This window comes from Aristolochia californica, unplaced genomic scaffold (genome assembly GCF_029961685.1).
Source record: "Aristolochia californica isolate CCGP_79_NKW_82.1479 unplaced genomic scaffold, dmAriCali1.0.hap1 SCAF_2, whole genome shotgun sequence".
NCBI classification, from domain to species: domain Eukaryota; kingdom Viridiplantae; phylum Streptophyta; class Magnoliopsida; order Piperales; family Aristolochiaceae; genus Aristolochia; species Aristolochia californica.
Genome location: NW_027181881.1, coordinates 39,272,018 through 39,288,479, shown reverse-complemented (window position 1 = coordinate 39,288,479; position 16,462 = coordinate 39,272,018). Strand labels below are relative to the sequence as shown.

Below are 16,462 nucleotides of genomic sequence, written 5' to 3'. Positions count from 1 at the left end.
AAATAAAAAACAAATATACTGATTTTATAGTTATTCTAATATCTATTAAATGTATCCAACAATTAAACTTAAAGTGAGATGGCCTCGAGGTCATTTTCCAAAAATGTAAGTTGAGGGGTTGGGTTCTCAAATCCCACACTCCACAATTTTTCTTTCTTTCTAAGCATTGCTAAGCTCGACTGACTCAGTTGCGCGGTTTTGGAATAGGTGAGTCGCATTCAACTCAGTCTAAACCCTAGAGGTCATCTTCAACCTCTAGCCACGCATAGAGAGCAATGCCCTGCGCTGGCCTCCATCACTACCTCGCAGTCAGCCACCATTGTAATCGACAATGGCGCTACCAACGCTGGCCTTGGCTCTGTTCCAACATGTCGTAGAGCCAAGAACGCACAACGAAGGATCCACCATAGGAGGCAACGAAATCTGACGAATACTCACCCCGTAAGGTTTTTCTTTGTTTCTAAAGAATCCGAACAGGTCAAAGTCCAACATCTGGCTACAAATAACAACAAACGAAAATTTCCTCCATAAAATTTGAACCCATGCCCCTTTTCTGCTCATCCCCACTGCTCACCATCTGCTGTCGTGATGCACGATGGACGATGCGCAGGGTAATTTGCAAGTTATTTCTTTGTTGCAGGTTTTCTTATTTTTCTAAAAGGTTCATCCGTAAAAAATTGGGAGGGAAAATTCGTCAAAAATTCTTACCAAGTTTGCATCTGTCGAAAATTTGGGAGGGAAAGGTTTCATGTCCTATCCCGACTCCTGACTTTCGACTCATTAAGTAAACGAGCCGGTTCGCGAGCTCACAAATCGAACCAAACTTTGTTCGTTTGTTCGGGTTCGACTCATTTACTTAAACAAGTCGGAAACCCAATCTCAAATTCGATTTGAGATCGGATTTATTCGAATTAAACTGAGTCGGAACTGAGTCAAGATCGTTGTCACAGGGTCGCAACTCCTTTGCTTAACCCGTGCGGCACTTGTGTGCAAACTCCTTTTGAAAATACACAAGTCATCCTAACTCTCACTCTTACTTGCAAGGGCTACACTCACTCGCCCGATGAAAGCAATGAGAGAACTTAAGAGGACTCAAGGGACTTGCTCAAGAGAGATTGTATTATGCTCCAATGAGTTGTGTACAAATGAGAGGCTCTCCCCTATTTATAGTTTTGAGGGGCAGCAAGGAATGTTCTAGATTATGTACACTTGTCATTGATCCAATGGGTTGGATCCTTCTAGACTATTCCACTACCATCTAACTATGGACCGTTCTAGACTCCTATATACAATACTAGGGTGTATGCCCAAGTACATATACCGGATCCAACTTGGTGTATGTGCGGGACTTTCTAGAGAGCTTCTAGAGATCCTTCCTTCTAGAGCATGGGTAGGGTCATCCATAGAGGGCTTGGACTAGAATCTCCTCTATGTATCCTCAAATTGGCCCAATGGGTGGGCAGTGGGCTTAGGTCCAATGACATTCTCCCCCACCTAATTTACTCAACGTCCTTGTTGCGTTCCTTGTACATCGTGATCTGGTCCTCGAACTGCCACAATGCCTCAGCTTCTTCCCATGTAGCCTGACTTTCTAGCAATCCACGCCATTTCACTAAGTACTCAGTCTTAGGCTGGACTCCCCTCCGTGTCTTCACGTGATCGCTAATGATGTACTCCACCTCCTTGTCAAATGACGAAGTCATCAACGGCGGTGCACGTTTGCTAACTCCACGTAAGGGATCCTCCGCATCTGCATGGTAGGGCTTCAATATGCTAGCATGAAAAACCGGATGGATCTTGAGGGATGGTGGGAGTTGGACTTGGTATGAAACCTCTCCTACTCTCTTGATGATGGGGTAGGGCCCTTTATATCTCCTTACCAACCCCTTGTGCTTACTGCGCAAAGTCTTGAACTATTGGGGTGGTAACTTTATCATGACAAGGTCCCCCATCTTGAACTCAAGTGGCCGCCTCTTTCCATCTGCGTGGTTTTTCATCCTCTTAGTGGCCTTGTGTAGGTAGGACTTTGCTATGTCAGCATGTTCATGCCAATTCTTAGCAAACTGGTAGGCTGCAGGGCTCTTGCCTTCATATCTGGTTCCTATCGTCAATGGTGTGAGCGGTTGTTGGCCGGTGGCTAACTCAAAGGGGTTATGGCCTGTTGACTCACTCTTTTGCAAGTTGTAGCAAAACTGGGCCACATCCAAAAGCTTCACCCAATCTTTCTGATTTGAACTCACGAAGTGCCTTAGGTATTCCTCCAGCAATGCGTTCATGTGTTCCGTTTGTCTGTCGTTTGGGGGTGAAAGCTCGTGGATAAGCAAAGTTCTCTCCCCAAGAGTTTGAACATCTCCGTCCAGAACTTCCCAGTGAACCGAGGGTCTCTGTCATTTATAATGTTTTAGGGACTCCCCAATACTTCACCACGTTTTTCAAGATCAGCTGGGCTGCTTCATCTGTTGTGCAATCTGTTGGAGCCGCAATGAAGGTAGCATACTTGGAGAACCGATCTACCACAACTAAGATAGACCCCATCCCGTCCATCTTAGGCAACGCTGATATGAAATCCATGGAGATGCTCTCCCACGGTCGTTCTGGCATAGGTAATGGCTCCAGCAACCCTCCCGGCTTTCTATGTTCAACCTTGTCTTGTTGGCAAACTAGGCAGGTTTTCACATACTCGTCTATATCGTCCGCCATCCGGGGCCAATAGTACCTGGTCTCCAACAAAGCAAGGGTCCTTCTCTGCCCTGGGTGGCTAGCCCACAGGCTGTCATGGCATTCCTTCATCAATTCTCTTCTGAGGGTGCCCCACTTTGGCACATAGAGACGGTTCCCCTTAGTGTAGAGAAATTCATCCTCTTTCTAAAATCTCCTGGTCCTTCCATCTTCGATAGCTTGAATGATGCCTCTGGCCACATCATCCTTGCTAAGCCCTTCTCGTATATGGTCTGGCAAAGTCTCATTAAATTTGCTTACCGTAGCCACATGTTCGAGCTTTATGGCGGCAAGTTCAGCCTTCCGACTCAAGACGTCCGCAACCTGGTTAATTCGTCCAGGCTTGTATTCCATGACCATATCAAACTCGGCCAAGAAGTCTTGCCATCGTGCTTACTTCGGACTCAACTTCTTCTAGGTCTGAAAATAACTTGTAGCCACATTGTCCGTCTTAACAATGAAGCGAGAGCCAAGCAAGTAGTGCCTCCACGTTCTTAGGCAATGTACCACGGCCATCATCTCTTCTTGGACCGTATATTTCTGCTCCGTCTCATTCAACTTCCGACTTTCATATGCAACAGGGTGTCCATCCTATTCCAAAACCCCTCCAATGGCAAAGTCAGAAGCGTCAATGTGTACCTCGAAAGATTTGGAATGGTCTGCCAACTTGAGCACTGGTTCCACTGTTACCACACCCTTAAGGTCCTCCAACGCCTTCTTGCACTGCTCCGTCCATTGCCATGAGACATTCTTTTTCAACAAAATTTGTGAGTGGAGCAGCACGCTGTGAGTATCCCTCGATGAACCTTTAGTAGTAGTTGACAAGGCCCAAGAAGCTTCGCAACTCTGTCACCTTTGTGGGTACCTCCCACTCTGCTACAGTGTGGACCTTGGCCTTGTCCATCCAGATCCGCCCGTCTCCGATCCATTGCCCAAGGAATGAGACATCCTTCAAGGCAAAAAAACACTTCTCTCTCTTCACGTAGAAAGAGTTTTCTCGTAGTACTTGGAAAACAATTCGTAAATGGTTTAGGTGTTCTTTTAATGTTTGGTTGTATACCACAATATCATCTAAGTAGACCACCACGAATCGATCCAAGTATGGATGAAAGATTTTGTTCATCAAGGTGCAAAATGTAGCTGGGACATTTGTTAAACCGAAGGGCATGATTAAAAACTCGTAAGCTCAATACCTTGTGACGCAAGTAGTCTTCGGCTCATCTCCTTCGCCAACCCGCACTTGATAGTACCCTGATCGTAGATCAAGTTTGCTATAGAACCGTGCCTCAGCCAGCCTATCGAACAAATCTGCTATGAGCGAAATCAGATATTTGCTCTTGATGGTTACCTTGTTGAGTGCCCAGTAGTCGATGCACATCCTAAGGCTCCCATCTTGCTTCTTCTGGAACAATACTGGGGCTCCACAAGGGCTTTTGATGGTCGTATGAAGCCAGCATCCATCAATTCTCGTAGCTGCCTCCTTAGTTCCTCTAGCTCAGGTGGCGACATTCGATATGGGGCTAGTGCAGGGGGTCTTGAACCGGGCTCCAACTCAATTTGGTGATTGACCTCCCTCCTTGGTGGTAGTCTCTTGGGCAACTCTGGTGGCATGACATCCTTAAATTCACTAAGGACCTTTTCGACTTCCGGAAACATGGGTGTCCCATCTCTTTCTTCTGACAAGGTGGCCAAGTAGGTTACCTCACCCTTCTTGAGGCCCTTGACCAACTGCATAGCCGACAACATCTTGCTTACTTTCTTGCCATCCTTCAGCATTGGGACCATGCAAGGTGCCTTCTCATCTAGAAAGCTCAACACTCCCAAGCATGGCATAGGAATGGCCTTGGCCAAGCTAAGGAATTCCATTCCGAGAATGACCTTGAAGTCATCTATAGGCACTGCTGTCAGGTTAATGGTGCCTTACCATTCTCCTGCCTTACAGGCGATGCTCCTTGCAACTCCAATCACTGGTTTAGCCTCAGAGTTGACCGCCTTCATCTTACTCACATCCTTCTCCAACTTGAGACCCAGCCTCTTGGCCTCTTCTCCAGAGATGAAGTTGTGAGTAGCTCCCGTATCAATCATAGCACGTGTGTTTTTGCCATTTAGACACACGTCTATGTACATGAGGTCTTTGACTGAATGGGCAACAGGCTTTACCACATAAGCCTGCCCCTTCATGGCATTGAGGAGTCTAAGTGCCCCCATCTTAGGCTCCTTCTCCTCATGGCCTTCCATGTTCACCAACAACGCATTGAGAGCTTTCTTCTTTGGGCACTCAAAAGCTCTGTGGTCACTATCACAAATGAAACAACCAGAGCGACGAGGGATGAACTTACCTTTGCCTTTTTTATCATAGCTGGTTTTCTTGCCTTCTTCCTTCTGGTACTTCGGTTTGTCTCCCTCGCCCTTGCCTTGGTTAGGCTTGCCCTTTTTATCTTTGTTTGGGCCGTCAGCCTTCTTTGTGAATTCGACGAACTTCTCCGTTGTTGAGAGTGTGGTGGCCAAGTCTTGAACTCCCCGCCTTTGCAACTCTTGCTCCACCTAAGGTTGCAATCCATCCATGAAGAAGAAGAGCTTGTCTTTCTCAGCCATGTCAGATATATTTAGCAGCAAGGCTGTAAACTGGTTGACATATTCTCGAATAGACCCCGTATGTTTTAGCCGCTTTAGATCCTTCCAAGCCAAGTACTCCACGTTTTTTGGGAAGAATTGAGACTTGATCTCCTTCCTGAAATCTTCCCACGTTGCTATAGTGCAACAGCCTTCGGTCACATCACCGTACATCCGTCTCCACCATAGCATTGCATCGTCTGTGAGATACATAGTGGTTGTATCCACCTTCAAGGCTTCCTCCGAAATCTTAGCGGCTTTGAATTATTGCTCCATTTGCCAAAAAAAATTCTCCAAATCCTTGGCATCTCATTTCCCATTGTAGCTCTTAGCTTCCGGGACATTGACCTTTGGAGCGAACTCCCTCGGTCCAAGCCCTCCCCCAGAAGTTACCGCCTTCTCCAATAGGGTAAATCGAATTTTAACATCTTCGAGCTCAGCTACTTCTTCACAGAGGCTAGTCATTTCTCCTTCCATAGTCTCAAGCCTTTCCGACATGCTGTCAATTTTCTCTGTTGTCTTTTCATTCAAGGTTTTAAGACTACCGCACTTCGCATGTCGGCTTCAAGACTATGCAAAACATCTACAAAAGCGTTCGATTTGTTCAAACACTCAGAGAGAGTTTGTTCGAACTTACCGGCCCGAGCCTCCAGTATAAACATACGAGCATCCAAAGCCGATTCCCGACCTCGATCCCTTGACCTATCTCTTTTCGTCTTTGAAGACTGGCCCTCCACGGGCACATTGGTCACTTGCGAAACGCTGGCCATGACGCAACAACAATCCTCAGCAATTCCCCCTCTCGAACAGAAGCTCTGATACCAACTGTCACGGGATCGCAACTCCTTTGCTTAACCCGTGCGGCACTTGTGTGCAAACTCCTTTTGCAAATACACAAGTCAGCCTAACTCTCACTCTTATTTGCAAGGGCTATACACACTCGCCCGATGAAAGCAATGAGAGAACTTAAGAGGACTCAAGGGACTTGCTCAAGAGAGATTGTATTGCGCTCCAATGAGTTGTGTACAAATGAGAAACTCTCCCCTATTTATAGTTTTGAGGGGGAGCAAGGAATATTCTAGATTATGTACACTTGTCATTGATCCAATGGGTTGGATCTTTCTAGACTATTCTACTACCATCTAACTATGAACCTTTCTAGACTCCTATATATAATACTAGGGTGTATGCCCAAGTAAATATACCGGATCCAACTTGGTATATGTGTGGGACCTTCTAGAGAGCTTCTAGAGATCCTTCTTTCTAGAGCATGGGTTGGGCCATCCATAAAGGGCTTGGATTAGATCCTTCTCTATGTATCCTCAAACTGGCCCAATGGGTGAGCAGTGGGTTTAAGTCCCATGACATCATGCTATTCTCGAATGGGCTCGGTTGACTATCACCCCTACTCTGGTGTAACATTGGAAAGTTACGTTCGAGGGATAAGAAGCATCTCTCCTTATAAAATATTATTCATTTCTCAATCATCTTCTCTCCTCACACGCCTCCGAATGATGGATGGTCAACGAGTTTCCTTGGCGTATCGCCCGTGTGGACTCGTCACCTACCCACCATTTTGATTCTTCTTTTCTGCATTGCATGGAGTCCGTACGTGATAAAATATTGATGGAACTTGGTTGCGCTAGCTGTCTTCTATTAATGGCGGATGGTGGACTCGCCAACCAGCTTTTCCCTTGTCCAGTTCACTCTGGTTTCTTTTCTTTTTAGACCCTTTCTGTTGCTTCTGGGCATTTGTTTATGTGAGCTTTGGGGACGATGAAGAGAAAAAGAAGATCTTGGAGGGAGTTCCGGCAAATTACAGTGGGGTTCTGCCAATTCTTATTTAGCTCATCTTTTTCTGACAAAAGCTAATGTGGCTCCCTGCTATTTTATCGTTTTTATTGGGACTGAGCTCACACTACTATTGAACAGATCTGGAGATTGATTGGCTTAAACAGCATTAAGTGTCAAATCAAAGTTAATCAGATTTTTACACTTCTTATTTTTTACAGCAAGAACTCTTTCTGCTTTGTCTGTAAACTATGGTACTACTACAGCAGTGATCATCTATCAAAGTGGGGAAAAGGAAAACAAAGTTGCAGCTACCTTTCTTCATCGTGTAGAAAGCTGAAACCTTCTTTCTTCTTTTTTGAATTATTAAAAGTTGAATTCTTGTAGAATTCCTTGTTTTCAGCCACAAAAAAAACTCTGTTTGCTACAGTCAGAGGACCACCAAAATGAGTTTATAAACAGATCAGAAGGATGAAACCAAGTTATCTATTCTGATTCTGTCATCACAACCTCAGTACAAATCTTAAAACTGAAAATTGGGTTTGAAGGTGAAAAGGATGATGATCTGTACATAGACGAAAATATCATTTCCCAAGCGTTCGAGACGTGGGATCTTCTGAAATAACTTTGTGAGGCGCAGCCAGCAGGGATTAATAATCACTTCATATGTCAGATCCATCAAACTGAAACTGTTTGCTCATGAAAATTTGAAACAATGGGGGTAAATCTGAAACCTTTCGTAGTTATAATGATCAAACTGAAACTGTTTCCTCATGAAAATCGAAACGAAAGCAAGTAAATTTGAAAGCTTTATAGTTAATATCAATGGATTTTTGCACGTATAGTCAATTTCCTTTCACTTAAAAAATCCCTCAGAGGAGACAGATTACAAAAAGTTTTATATTTATATACAGTAGTTTGCAGGTCGCCAACCAATTCGATTCAGTCAATGCGGACCACATCCGATAACTGGAGTTAGCCGACGATCTAGAGTCATCTTCTCGCCCTTGCTGGAAGTGTTTTCGTCCCTGCGGCACATTAGCCTCAAAGTCCTCTCAATCTGGTAGCCACCCCCGATGCTGACTTCTCTCTCTAGATGACAGCAGTAGCTTTCGAACACACTCGCGCTCACTTGCAGCTTGAAACCCATCAAGAGCAGGAAATCCAGTTCCAGTCTGTTCATCTCCGCGGTGGTTAATCCGCCCTGTTACGGTCCCGGATCTGACACGTGGATTTTTTGGGAGGATCTTCAATCTGCCACGGGTTACGGGTCTTCCAAGCATTACCGTAGGGGTAGTAGGAAGACATGGGGAAGACGAAAACGAAGATCAAGCCAAAGGGAAGCTTGAAAACCCTAGAGCTCGTTGAGGAGAACTCTAAACCTCTTTACGCTAAATTTAACCTAATTCTTAATACTTCAATGCTTGTATTTCTCATTAGTCTTACCCCTTAAATAGGGTTCACCCGGTTAGGGTTTACAATAAAATATTCCAAAAATACCCCTATAAATAAAATATTCCAAAAATACCCCTATGACCTAAAACTGAAATAAAATAAAGTAAATTAAAGAAAACACTAAAATAATAATGTTATTGCGTGCATAACATTATTATTTTAGTGTTTTATTTAATTTACTTTATTTTATTTCAGTTTTAGGTCATAGGGGTATTTTTGGAATATTTTATTTATAGGGGTATTTTTGGAATATTTTATTTATAGGGGTATTTTTGGAATATTTTATTGTAAACCCTAACCGGGTGAACCCTATTTAAGGGGTAAGACTAATGAGAAATACAAGCATTGAAGTATTAAGAATTAGGTTAAATTTAGCGTAAAGAGGTTTAGAGTTCTCCTCAACGAGCTCTAGGGTTTTCAAGCTTCCCTTTGGCTTGATCTTCATTTTCGTCTTCCCCATGTCTTCCTACTACCCCTACGGTAATGCTTGGAAGACCCGTAACCCGTGGCAGATTGAAGATCCTCCCAAAAAATCCACGTGTCAGATCCGGGACCGTAACAACTGGTATCAGAGCAGGAACACAATGGGTTATTCTATATCCCAAGAAAGATGGGTTGCTATGGGTAAGGAATTGGAGGAAATACGAGCACGGTTAGATGCTTCAATTGAATGTTCGGCAATGGAGCCACGTGCTCCTATAGAAAAGGCCATACAACCTGAAATTTCCTACATATGCGTAGAAGAGGCAGCTGCTGCCTTGGACGAGCAGAAAAGCCAACGGCCAGGAACTCCAGCGGCGACGACATCGGAATTTGGGGATTCCGAAATTCCAAAAATGGCTGCACCGGAAATTCCGACGGCACTCGAAATCTCCGAGCAAGCACAGAACTTCCGATATGCCTCCAAGGGCTATGATTCGCCTCCAAGTGGTGTGATTCGCCGCCGGAGTAGCAGGCGACCCAGTCGCTTCCCTTGGGTTCGTCGGCAAACTACTCGAGAGCCCTCTGTCTCAGAAAAATTCCAAGCGGCGACGCCTCAACGAGCTTCTCGTTGCCACCGGCGAAGCAGGATAGTTCGTCGGCGCCATAAGCAACTTTTCAGCCAGGGATCTCGGTTCCGGGAGGCTGAGGAACGACGATTTACAAGTTTCCGAGACCCCTCTGTCTCGGAAACTATCCAGGCAACGAAGCCCCGACGGGCTGCGATTCGCCACCGGAAAATCATGCGATTCCGTCGGTGCCGAGAGAGAGGAAGGAGACGAACGTCGCCGGTAATCGTCGGTGCCGTGAGGAACGAAACCGCCGGCCGCAGAGTTCAGGAGCCGCCGAAGGAAGAAGACGACTCCCGATTAAATTTTCCTAACTTAGGAAAATTTAATCGGCCCGGTCCGCTGAGTCGCAAGCCGGACCGGGTTCCTGAACCGGGTCAACCCAGGTTAACTCGGACCGGCCCCCCACCACCCCAAAAAAAAAAAAAAAGCGGACAAACAGAGGGGGCGTCATAGCTTTCGCGGATGCTACTTCAGCACCGGTGAAGACGTCAACATACAGACACTACTTCCGAGCTTGAGGACAAGCTCGTTTTCCAAGGGGGGTGTAATGTTATGCACGCAATAACATTATTATTTTAGTGTTTTCTTTAATTTACTTTATTTTATTTCAGTTTTAGGTCATAGGGGTATTTTTGGAATATTTTATTTATAGGGGTATTTTTGGAATATTTTATTTATAGGGGTATTTTTGGAATATTTTATTGTAAACCCTAACCGGGTGAACCCTATTTAAGGGGTAAGACTAATGAGAAATACAAGCATTGAAGTATTAAGAATTAGGTTAAATTTAGCGTAAAGAGGTTTAGAGTTCTCCTCAACGAGCTCTAGGGTTTCCAAGCTTCCCTTTGGCTTGATCTTCGTTTTCGTCTTCCCCATGTCTTCCTACTACCCCTGCGGTAATGCTTGAAAGACCCGTAACCCGTGGCAGATTGACGATCCTCCCAAAAAATCCACGTGTCAAATCCGGGACCGTAACACGCCCACTCTTGCAAAGTTGGAGTTTCTGTAGTTCCTGCATACATAGAACAGAAGAAAATTAACAAATGTACAGATGAGAAGATCATCAATAGCGAATGAACTATGTGTAGTTTTGAAAATTTTAGAATCGATGGGTACTCACATGTCCTCCACAAACTTGGAAGCCACCATTATTGTGGTGATGAGAAGTCAGTTGACATTATTGGAAATGATTCTGAAATCGGGGTGGAACTGGCAAAACCGGTCGATGTAAACGTAGGCGGCGACGTACACCGGCGGGGCGATTTTATGGGCATACCGGTATATCCTCTCGAGGTAGGACTGAATTTCCATGTCAGGTGTTTCATGAGAATCGAACACTCGAGCACTTGAAGCTCTGGGAGAGACCCATCCGCATTTTCTCAGAACCCTCTCGTTCCTAGCCATTGCTCTCTCCAGAAGGGATGCCAGCACTGAGATCACCAGCGGCGCAGTAGAATCATCTTGGTGGGAGAAGCTGTATAGGTCAGACCTCAGTCTCCTCGGCGAGATTGTATCTAGAGAAGGAGCCATTGATGGAAAGTATAAGACCAGGAAGAGAGATGAACAGATCAAAACGAAGAAAAGTATAGTCAGAGAGAGAGGTGAGCAGATAATTGAATGAGCACGTTAAAGAAGAGTTATATATAAGAGAATTGACTGGTTGAGCAGCGAACAAAGTAAAGAAGAGTATGTGCAGTTGAGGAACATTTGGGACGCGGCAGGAAGGAAAGGTCTGTCATATTTTAAGCAGGAGATTGAAGAAGATGTCGGTAGGCGAGGAACAGTTACGACAAAAAGGAACCTTTCCTCCTCCTTTCTTTTCGATTTTGATATTACAAAGAAACCGCCGACTGCAGGGGCTGTACCGAGTACGGGGAGATCATGGGTAATGAAGCTTCGGCACATTTTGGTTTAAAGAGAAAAATAAAAAGGGGAAGCAGCAACGTGAGATGGAGCTGCTTGTTGTAGGAGGAGCAACACAGATTTCTGCAGATCTTATCAGATTTTTATTTTTTGCTTTTCACCGGTATCGTGACTGTCGATAGTACACCATTGTTTTCATCTTTACTCGTTATTGACTGTGAAAGTCACTCTACTGGAAGCGCACACGTTAGCCAGGCATTAATGGCCTCAGCCTCCAAGTGGGGCAAGTACAAAGGAGCAGAGTATCTATTTCTGTTCACCTCTGTAAGATTTATCTCGGTAGTCATGACTCGTGACAGACGGAGACGGAGACGAAGACTGCTCTAGTTGTTATTAAATTATGGAAAAAAATGTCTGCAATTTGCAGAGAAGAAGACTCTTCATTAGAAGTGCAATTTGCTAGTCATTTGAGTTTGTATTTGGTCACCGTGACCAGATCCGGTCAAGCTTAGTTCGTTCGGGTCTGACCTTTAATTGACCAGAAATTCTGTCAGATGACTCATATTTTTTTAAAACTTAAAAACTGGGGCCAGGCCCTTCCTACAGACACAATACAATGGGAGGTCTGTTACCGTCAACATCACTTACCATCGTTCAACCAACACTGGATAACCTGGAAATACCGGTTTGTGTCCATAAAAAATTCGCCGCTCTTTAACAAGGCTCGTGAACCAAACCAAGCTTTATTCAGGTTCAACTCGTTTACTTAAACCAGTTTGAAATCCGATCTAGAATTTGATTCAAGATCGGATCGGGTTTATTTGAATCAAACCAAGCCAAAATCGAATAGATCTAAGTTATTCACAAACCGGGGTGGGTTCGATCCACCCCTACACACGGGTTTACCTAGTCCTCTAAGCTTCGTTAAGAGACATAAGAGTGACCGCATGGAATTTTCCATTTTGATAAACATGGCATGCCCACCCAAGGATATATAAGAAACAGAGGACGAGCTGAGAAACTGAAGTGTAAATTGTTTCTTCCCTTTCATCACTCACAAACCTCTTCCAGTTCGTTGTTCTATTATTAATTGATCTGCAGCGATCAAAGCATTCGAGATCCAGCATTTCGAGTTTTTTTTTTGTACCGAAACTATCTGATTATGTTACAACTTGGATGGAGAAAGGAGAGACAGCCGTTGAAGACCAGTGCGTCCATGGACCAATCAAAGCTCTAAAGAGTATTATCTATTAGAAAACTATATTCTTAAATCCTATTCCTTACATCATGCCAGAATATTAGGATTCGGGATAAATAGCTGGATCCATTCTAAACAATCACCTACTGTTGTAGAATTTTGCGGCAATCGATACGAACGAATTATTGGTTTTTGTGATCTTCCTCAACTAAATTTCCTTAGTTCCCGAATGGAACCTTTGTCTCTCTTTCTGATGGGGACAAGGGAAAATGTGTGTGATTTAGTTTGTTGGGGACCATAACCATAATGTCTCTCCTTATATAAGGTTCCCATAATTCCCTATGGTATCTACTCAATTGGCCCATATTCTTTAATGGGCTAAACAAAATTAGATCACTTAGTTTCTGCCCATTCCATTAAATAGTAAATATAATTGAATAATAAACATGTTGCCCAAATTAGAATAGTAAACGTGAGTTTCCTAACAATCTCCCACTTGGGTTACATATCATTCCTGAAACAATTATGCCACAAATTCTTTAGGCGCACATCTGTATATTATTAATAATGGAACCACCGCGACTTTCATCACAATACAATCGTGACTAAACCACGATGATCACCAAAGTAATACACTCAATAACATAGATCAAATATGGATGGGTAGCTAAGAAATTACATGCAATGTGATCTTGGACATTCCTATTTCCAACTGGTCTTTATTTAATCTTTAGTCAAATCTTTCCAAAGTCCTTAATGCAATACAAACATTGCACATAGAAAAACACAAGTAAGTTCAGAAATAGAATAATAAGCAATCAATTTTATTACGTAAAAAAATGAATAATTCAATGTCTAAAGCAAACATATAGTACAAAAATGATTCCCACTAAACCAAGGTATCCTCATAAATAACGCCCATATGAGCAGTGTGCTCATGAAAGACCTTAGGCATTAAGCCCTTGGTTAATGGGTCTGCTAGCATAGAGTTTATCCATGTATGTTCTACATACATTTGTTTATCCTGAACTCTCTCCTTAACCATTAGAAACTTGATGTCGATAAACTTCGACTTTGTTGAGCTCTTGTTATTGTTGGAATAAAATACCATAGAGTTATTGTCACAATAAATCTTTAATGGCATGTCAATGCCATCTACTACTCGTAGCCCAGTGACAAATTTTTGCAACCATATTCTGTGGTTGGATGCCTCAAAATAAGTAATAAAATCTGCATACATGGTTAAAGAAGCTATGAGAGTCTGCTTAACAGACTTCCATGAGATAGCTCCTTCACCCAACATAAAGATGTAGCCTGATGTGGAGCGTCTTCTATCTTGGCATCCAACAAAGTTGGAGTCAGAGAACCCAATGATCTCTAAACTATGTAATCTTCGATAAGTGAGCATGTAGGCTTTTGTTCTACTCAAATAACGCATGACGCGTTTGGCTGCCTTCCAATGTTGCATACCCGGATCACTCAAATATCTGCCCAAAATTCCTACTATAAATGTGTTAGGTATACGACCAAAATCTCACATTGGTTAGAAGTGGGGAGGATCATGGATATATAAGTGTGGACATCATCTCTATTAGTATGAGGCCTTTTGGGATAAAACCCAAGAGCAAATCCATAAGGGTTTAGGCCCAAAGTGGACAATATCATAACAATGTGGAGGTAGGTGGTGTTCATAGTCCTAAAAAATGGTATCAAAGCTATGCCCCAGAGTTAGCTATTGTGGATGAATCCTTTGAATACTGAACAAAGGTGGTGGGCCTCAATTAGATCGTGAAGGGATCCGTGGATGTGCTCTATTGGACAAGTGGTGTGCTCCGGATTCTTCATGGACGTGTCCTCGTCCCAACACAATGAATAAGAGTTGATCTGGATAGAGCATGCTCTTGAGACAGGTGGTACTCCATGTAAGGTGTGTACTTCCAACGCATTGGAGTGGAGAATCCAGGTTAGTAGAGAGTAGACGGATGAATGATTGTTTGAGGGGAGGCTTAGTGGTTCTTTGTTCGAGGGGAGGATTGTTGGGTATACGACCAAAGTCCCACATTGGTTAGAAGTGGGAAAGATCATGGATATATAAGTGTGGACACTATCTCTATTAGTATGAGGCTTTTGGGGGTAAAACCCAAGAGCAAATCCATGAGGGCTTAGGCCCAAAGTAGACAATATCATACCAATATGGAGATAGGTGGTGTCCATAGTCCTAACAAAATGCTATGTCGGGACGAGTACAAATTTGAGCAAACATTAGACTCCCTACTACTGATGCATAGGGAATTTTTTGCATCTATTTTCTTTCAAGATCATTATTAGGGCACCGTTTGAGACTAAACTTGTCTCCTTTAGCAACGGGTGTGTCTCCTAGTTTATTACCTTTCATGTTGAATCTACGCAAAACCTTATCGATATAACTCTTTTGTGACAACCTAAGATACCTTGAGAACAATCTCTAAGTATCTGTATATCTAATACAAAAGAAGCATCACCAAGATCTTTCATCTCAAATTTCTTCATCAGAACTTTTTGGTTTCGTGCAGTAATCCTATATTGCTACTAGCGAGCAAAATATCATCAACATATAGTATCAGGAAGATATATTTACTCCCACTGAACTTATGTGGTCATCACCAACATTCGCCTCAAAATCGTACGAGGTGATAACTTGATGGAACTTGTGATACCATTTACGGGAAGTCTGTTTAAGACCATAAATGGATTTCTTCAATTTACAGACCTTAAACTTTGGATCACCAGATATAAAGTTTTCTAGTTGTACCATATAAATAGTCTCGCTAATGTCTCCATTGATAAATGCAATTTTGACATCCATCTGATTTAGCTTTAGATCTAAATGAGTCTTTAGTGTCATTATTGTTTTAAAAGAGTCTTTAGAAGATACCGGAGAGAAAGTCTCTTTATAGTCTATGCATTCCCTTTGAGTAAAGCCTTTAGCGATTAGATGGGCCTTATATCTCGACATTGCCCTTGGAATCCCTCTTGGTTTTAAATATCCATTTACAACCAATGGGCTTCGTACCTTTAGGCAACTCGATGAGACCCTAAATGCCATTCATAGATTTCATCTCATCCCTCAGGGCATCAATCCACTTTTGACAGTTAGAACTGTGCAAGACTTGACAGAAGATAATCATGTCATCTTTTGTCAATCCGACGACATCCTCATGTTCTTGGAGAAATATGATATAATCATCTGGAATCGCATTTCTCCTCTCCCTAGTGGATCTCCTTAATGTCACTTCTTGAGGTTGTTGGGTTTGTTCTAAAAGTGGTGCTAGAGGAAGAATCTCATTATTGTCTTGATCTGGAACAATGTCAGGAGTAGGAGCCTGAACATTGTCCTCTAGTGTCTGAACCTTGTCTTGAACAGGAATAGGTATGGAGACCTAATCACTGTCAATAACAGATTCTTCTTCAAACACAACATTCATTATGTTTTCTTCCCCTCCAAACTCAATATCCTCAAGGAATCTCGCATTTCCCGTTTTAAAGAAGGATCTTGATGTGGGATTGTAAAACTTATAGTCCCAAGAATGTTCAACGTAACCAATGAAATAATTGTTAACCATCCTTGAGTCCAGTTTTCTTTCATGTGGCCTATAAGGTCGTGCCTCAGTTGGACAACCCCAAATGTGCAAGTGCTTAATGTTAGGCTTCTTACATGTCCAAAGCTCATAGGAGATTTTGGCAATTGCTTTGCTCGGTACCCTGTTAAGGATATACACTGTGGTCTTTAAAG

The 16,462-nt window shown here is 43.1% G+C and overlaps 1 protein-coding gene and 1 pseudogene across 1 annotated transcript; both read right to left on the bottom strand.

Annotated features, from left to right (window-relative positions):
* Positions 1-2,865: 2,865 nt before the first annotated feature.
* On the bottom strand, positions 2,866-5,544 carry LOC137955043 (uncharacterized). The gene is made up of 7 exons (XM_068801920.1): positions 5,353-5,544; positions 4,643-5,262; positions 4,067-4,570; positions 3,912-4,013; positions 3,358-3,502; positions 3,226-3,309; positions 2,866-3,042 (listed from the first exon to the last, which is right to left on the bottom strand). Exons 1-7 carry the CDS (start codon positions 5,542-5,544, stop codon positions 2,866-2,868), a joined length of 1,824 nt encoding a protein of 607 aa, XP_068658021.1.
* Positions 5,545-8,068: 2,524 nt separating this feature from the next.
* LOC137955269 (cyclin-U2-1-like) lies at positions 8,069-11,159 on the bottom strand (annotated as a pseudogene).
* Positions 11,160-16,462: the final 5,303 nt, after the last annotated feature.

Excerpts from the sequence above, each read along its gene's own strand:
- LOC137955043 (XM_068801920.1), bottom strand. The coding sequence starts at position 5,544 with ATGTATCTCACAGACGATGCAATGCTATGGTGGAGACGGATGTACGGT. Across the intron at positions 4,571-4,642 it reads GCCTGTAAGGCAGGAGAATG|CTTGGCCAAGGCCATTCCTA; the intron begins GTAAGGCACCAT and ends GGAATTCCTTAG. Across the intron at positions 4,014-4,066 it reads ACTACTGGGCACTCAACAAG|GCTGGCTGAGGCACGGTTCT; the intron begins GTAACCATCAAG and ends TTTGTTCGATAG.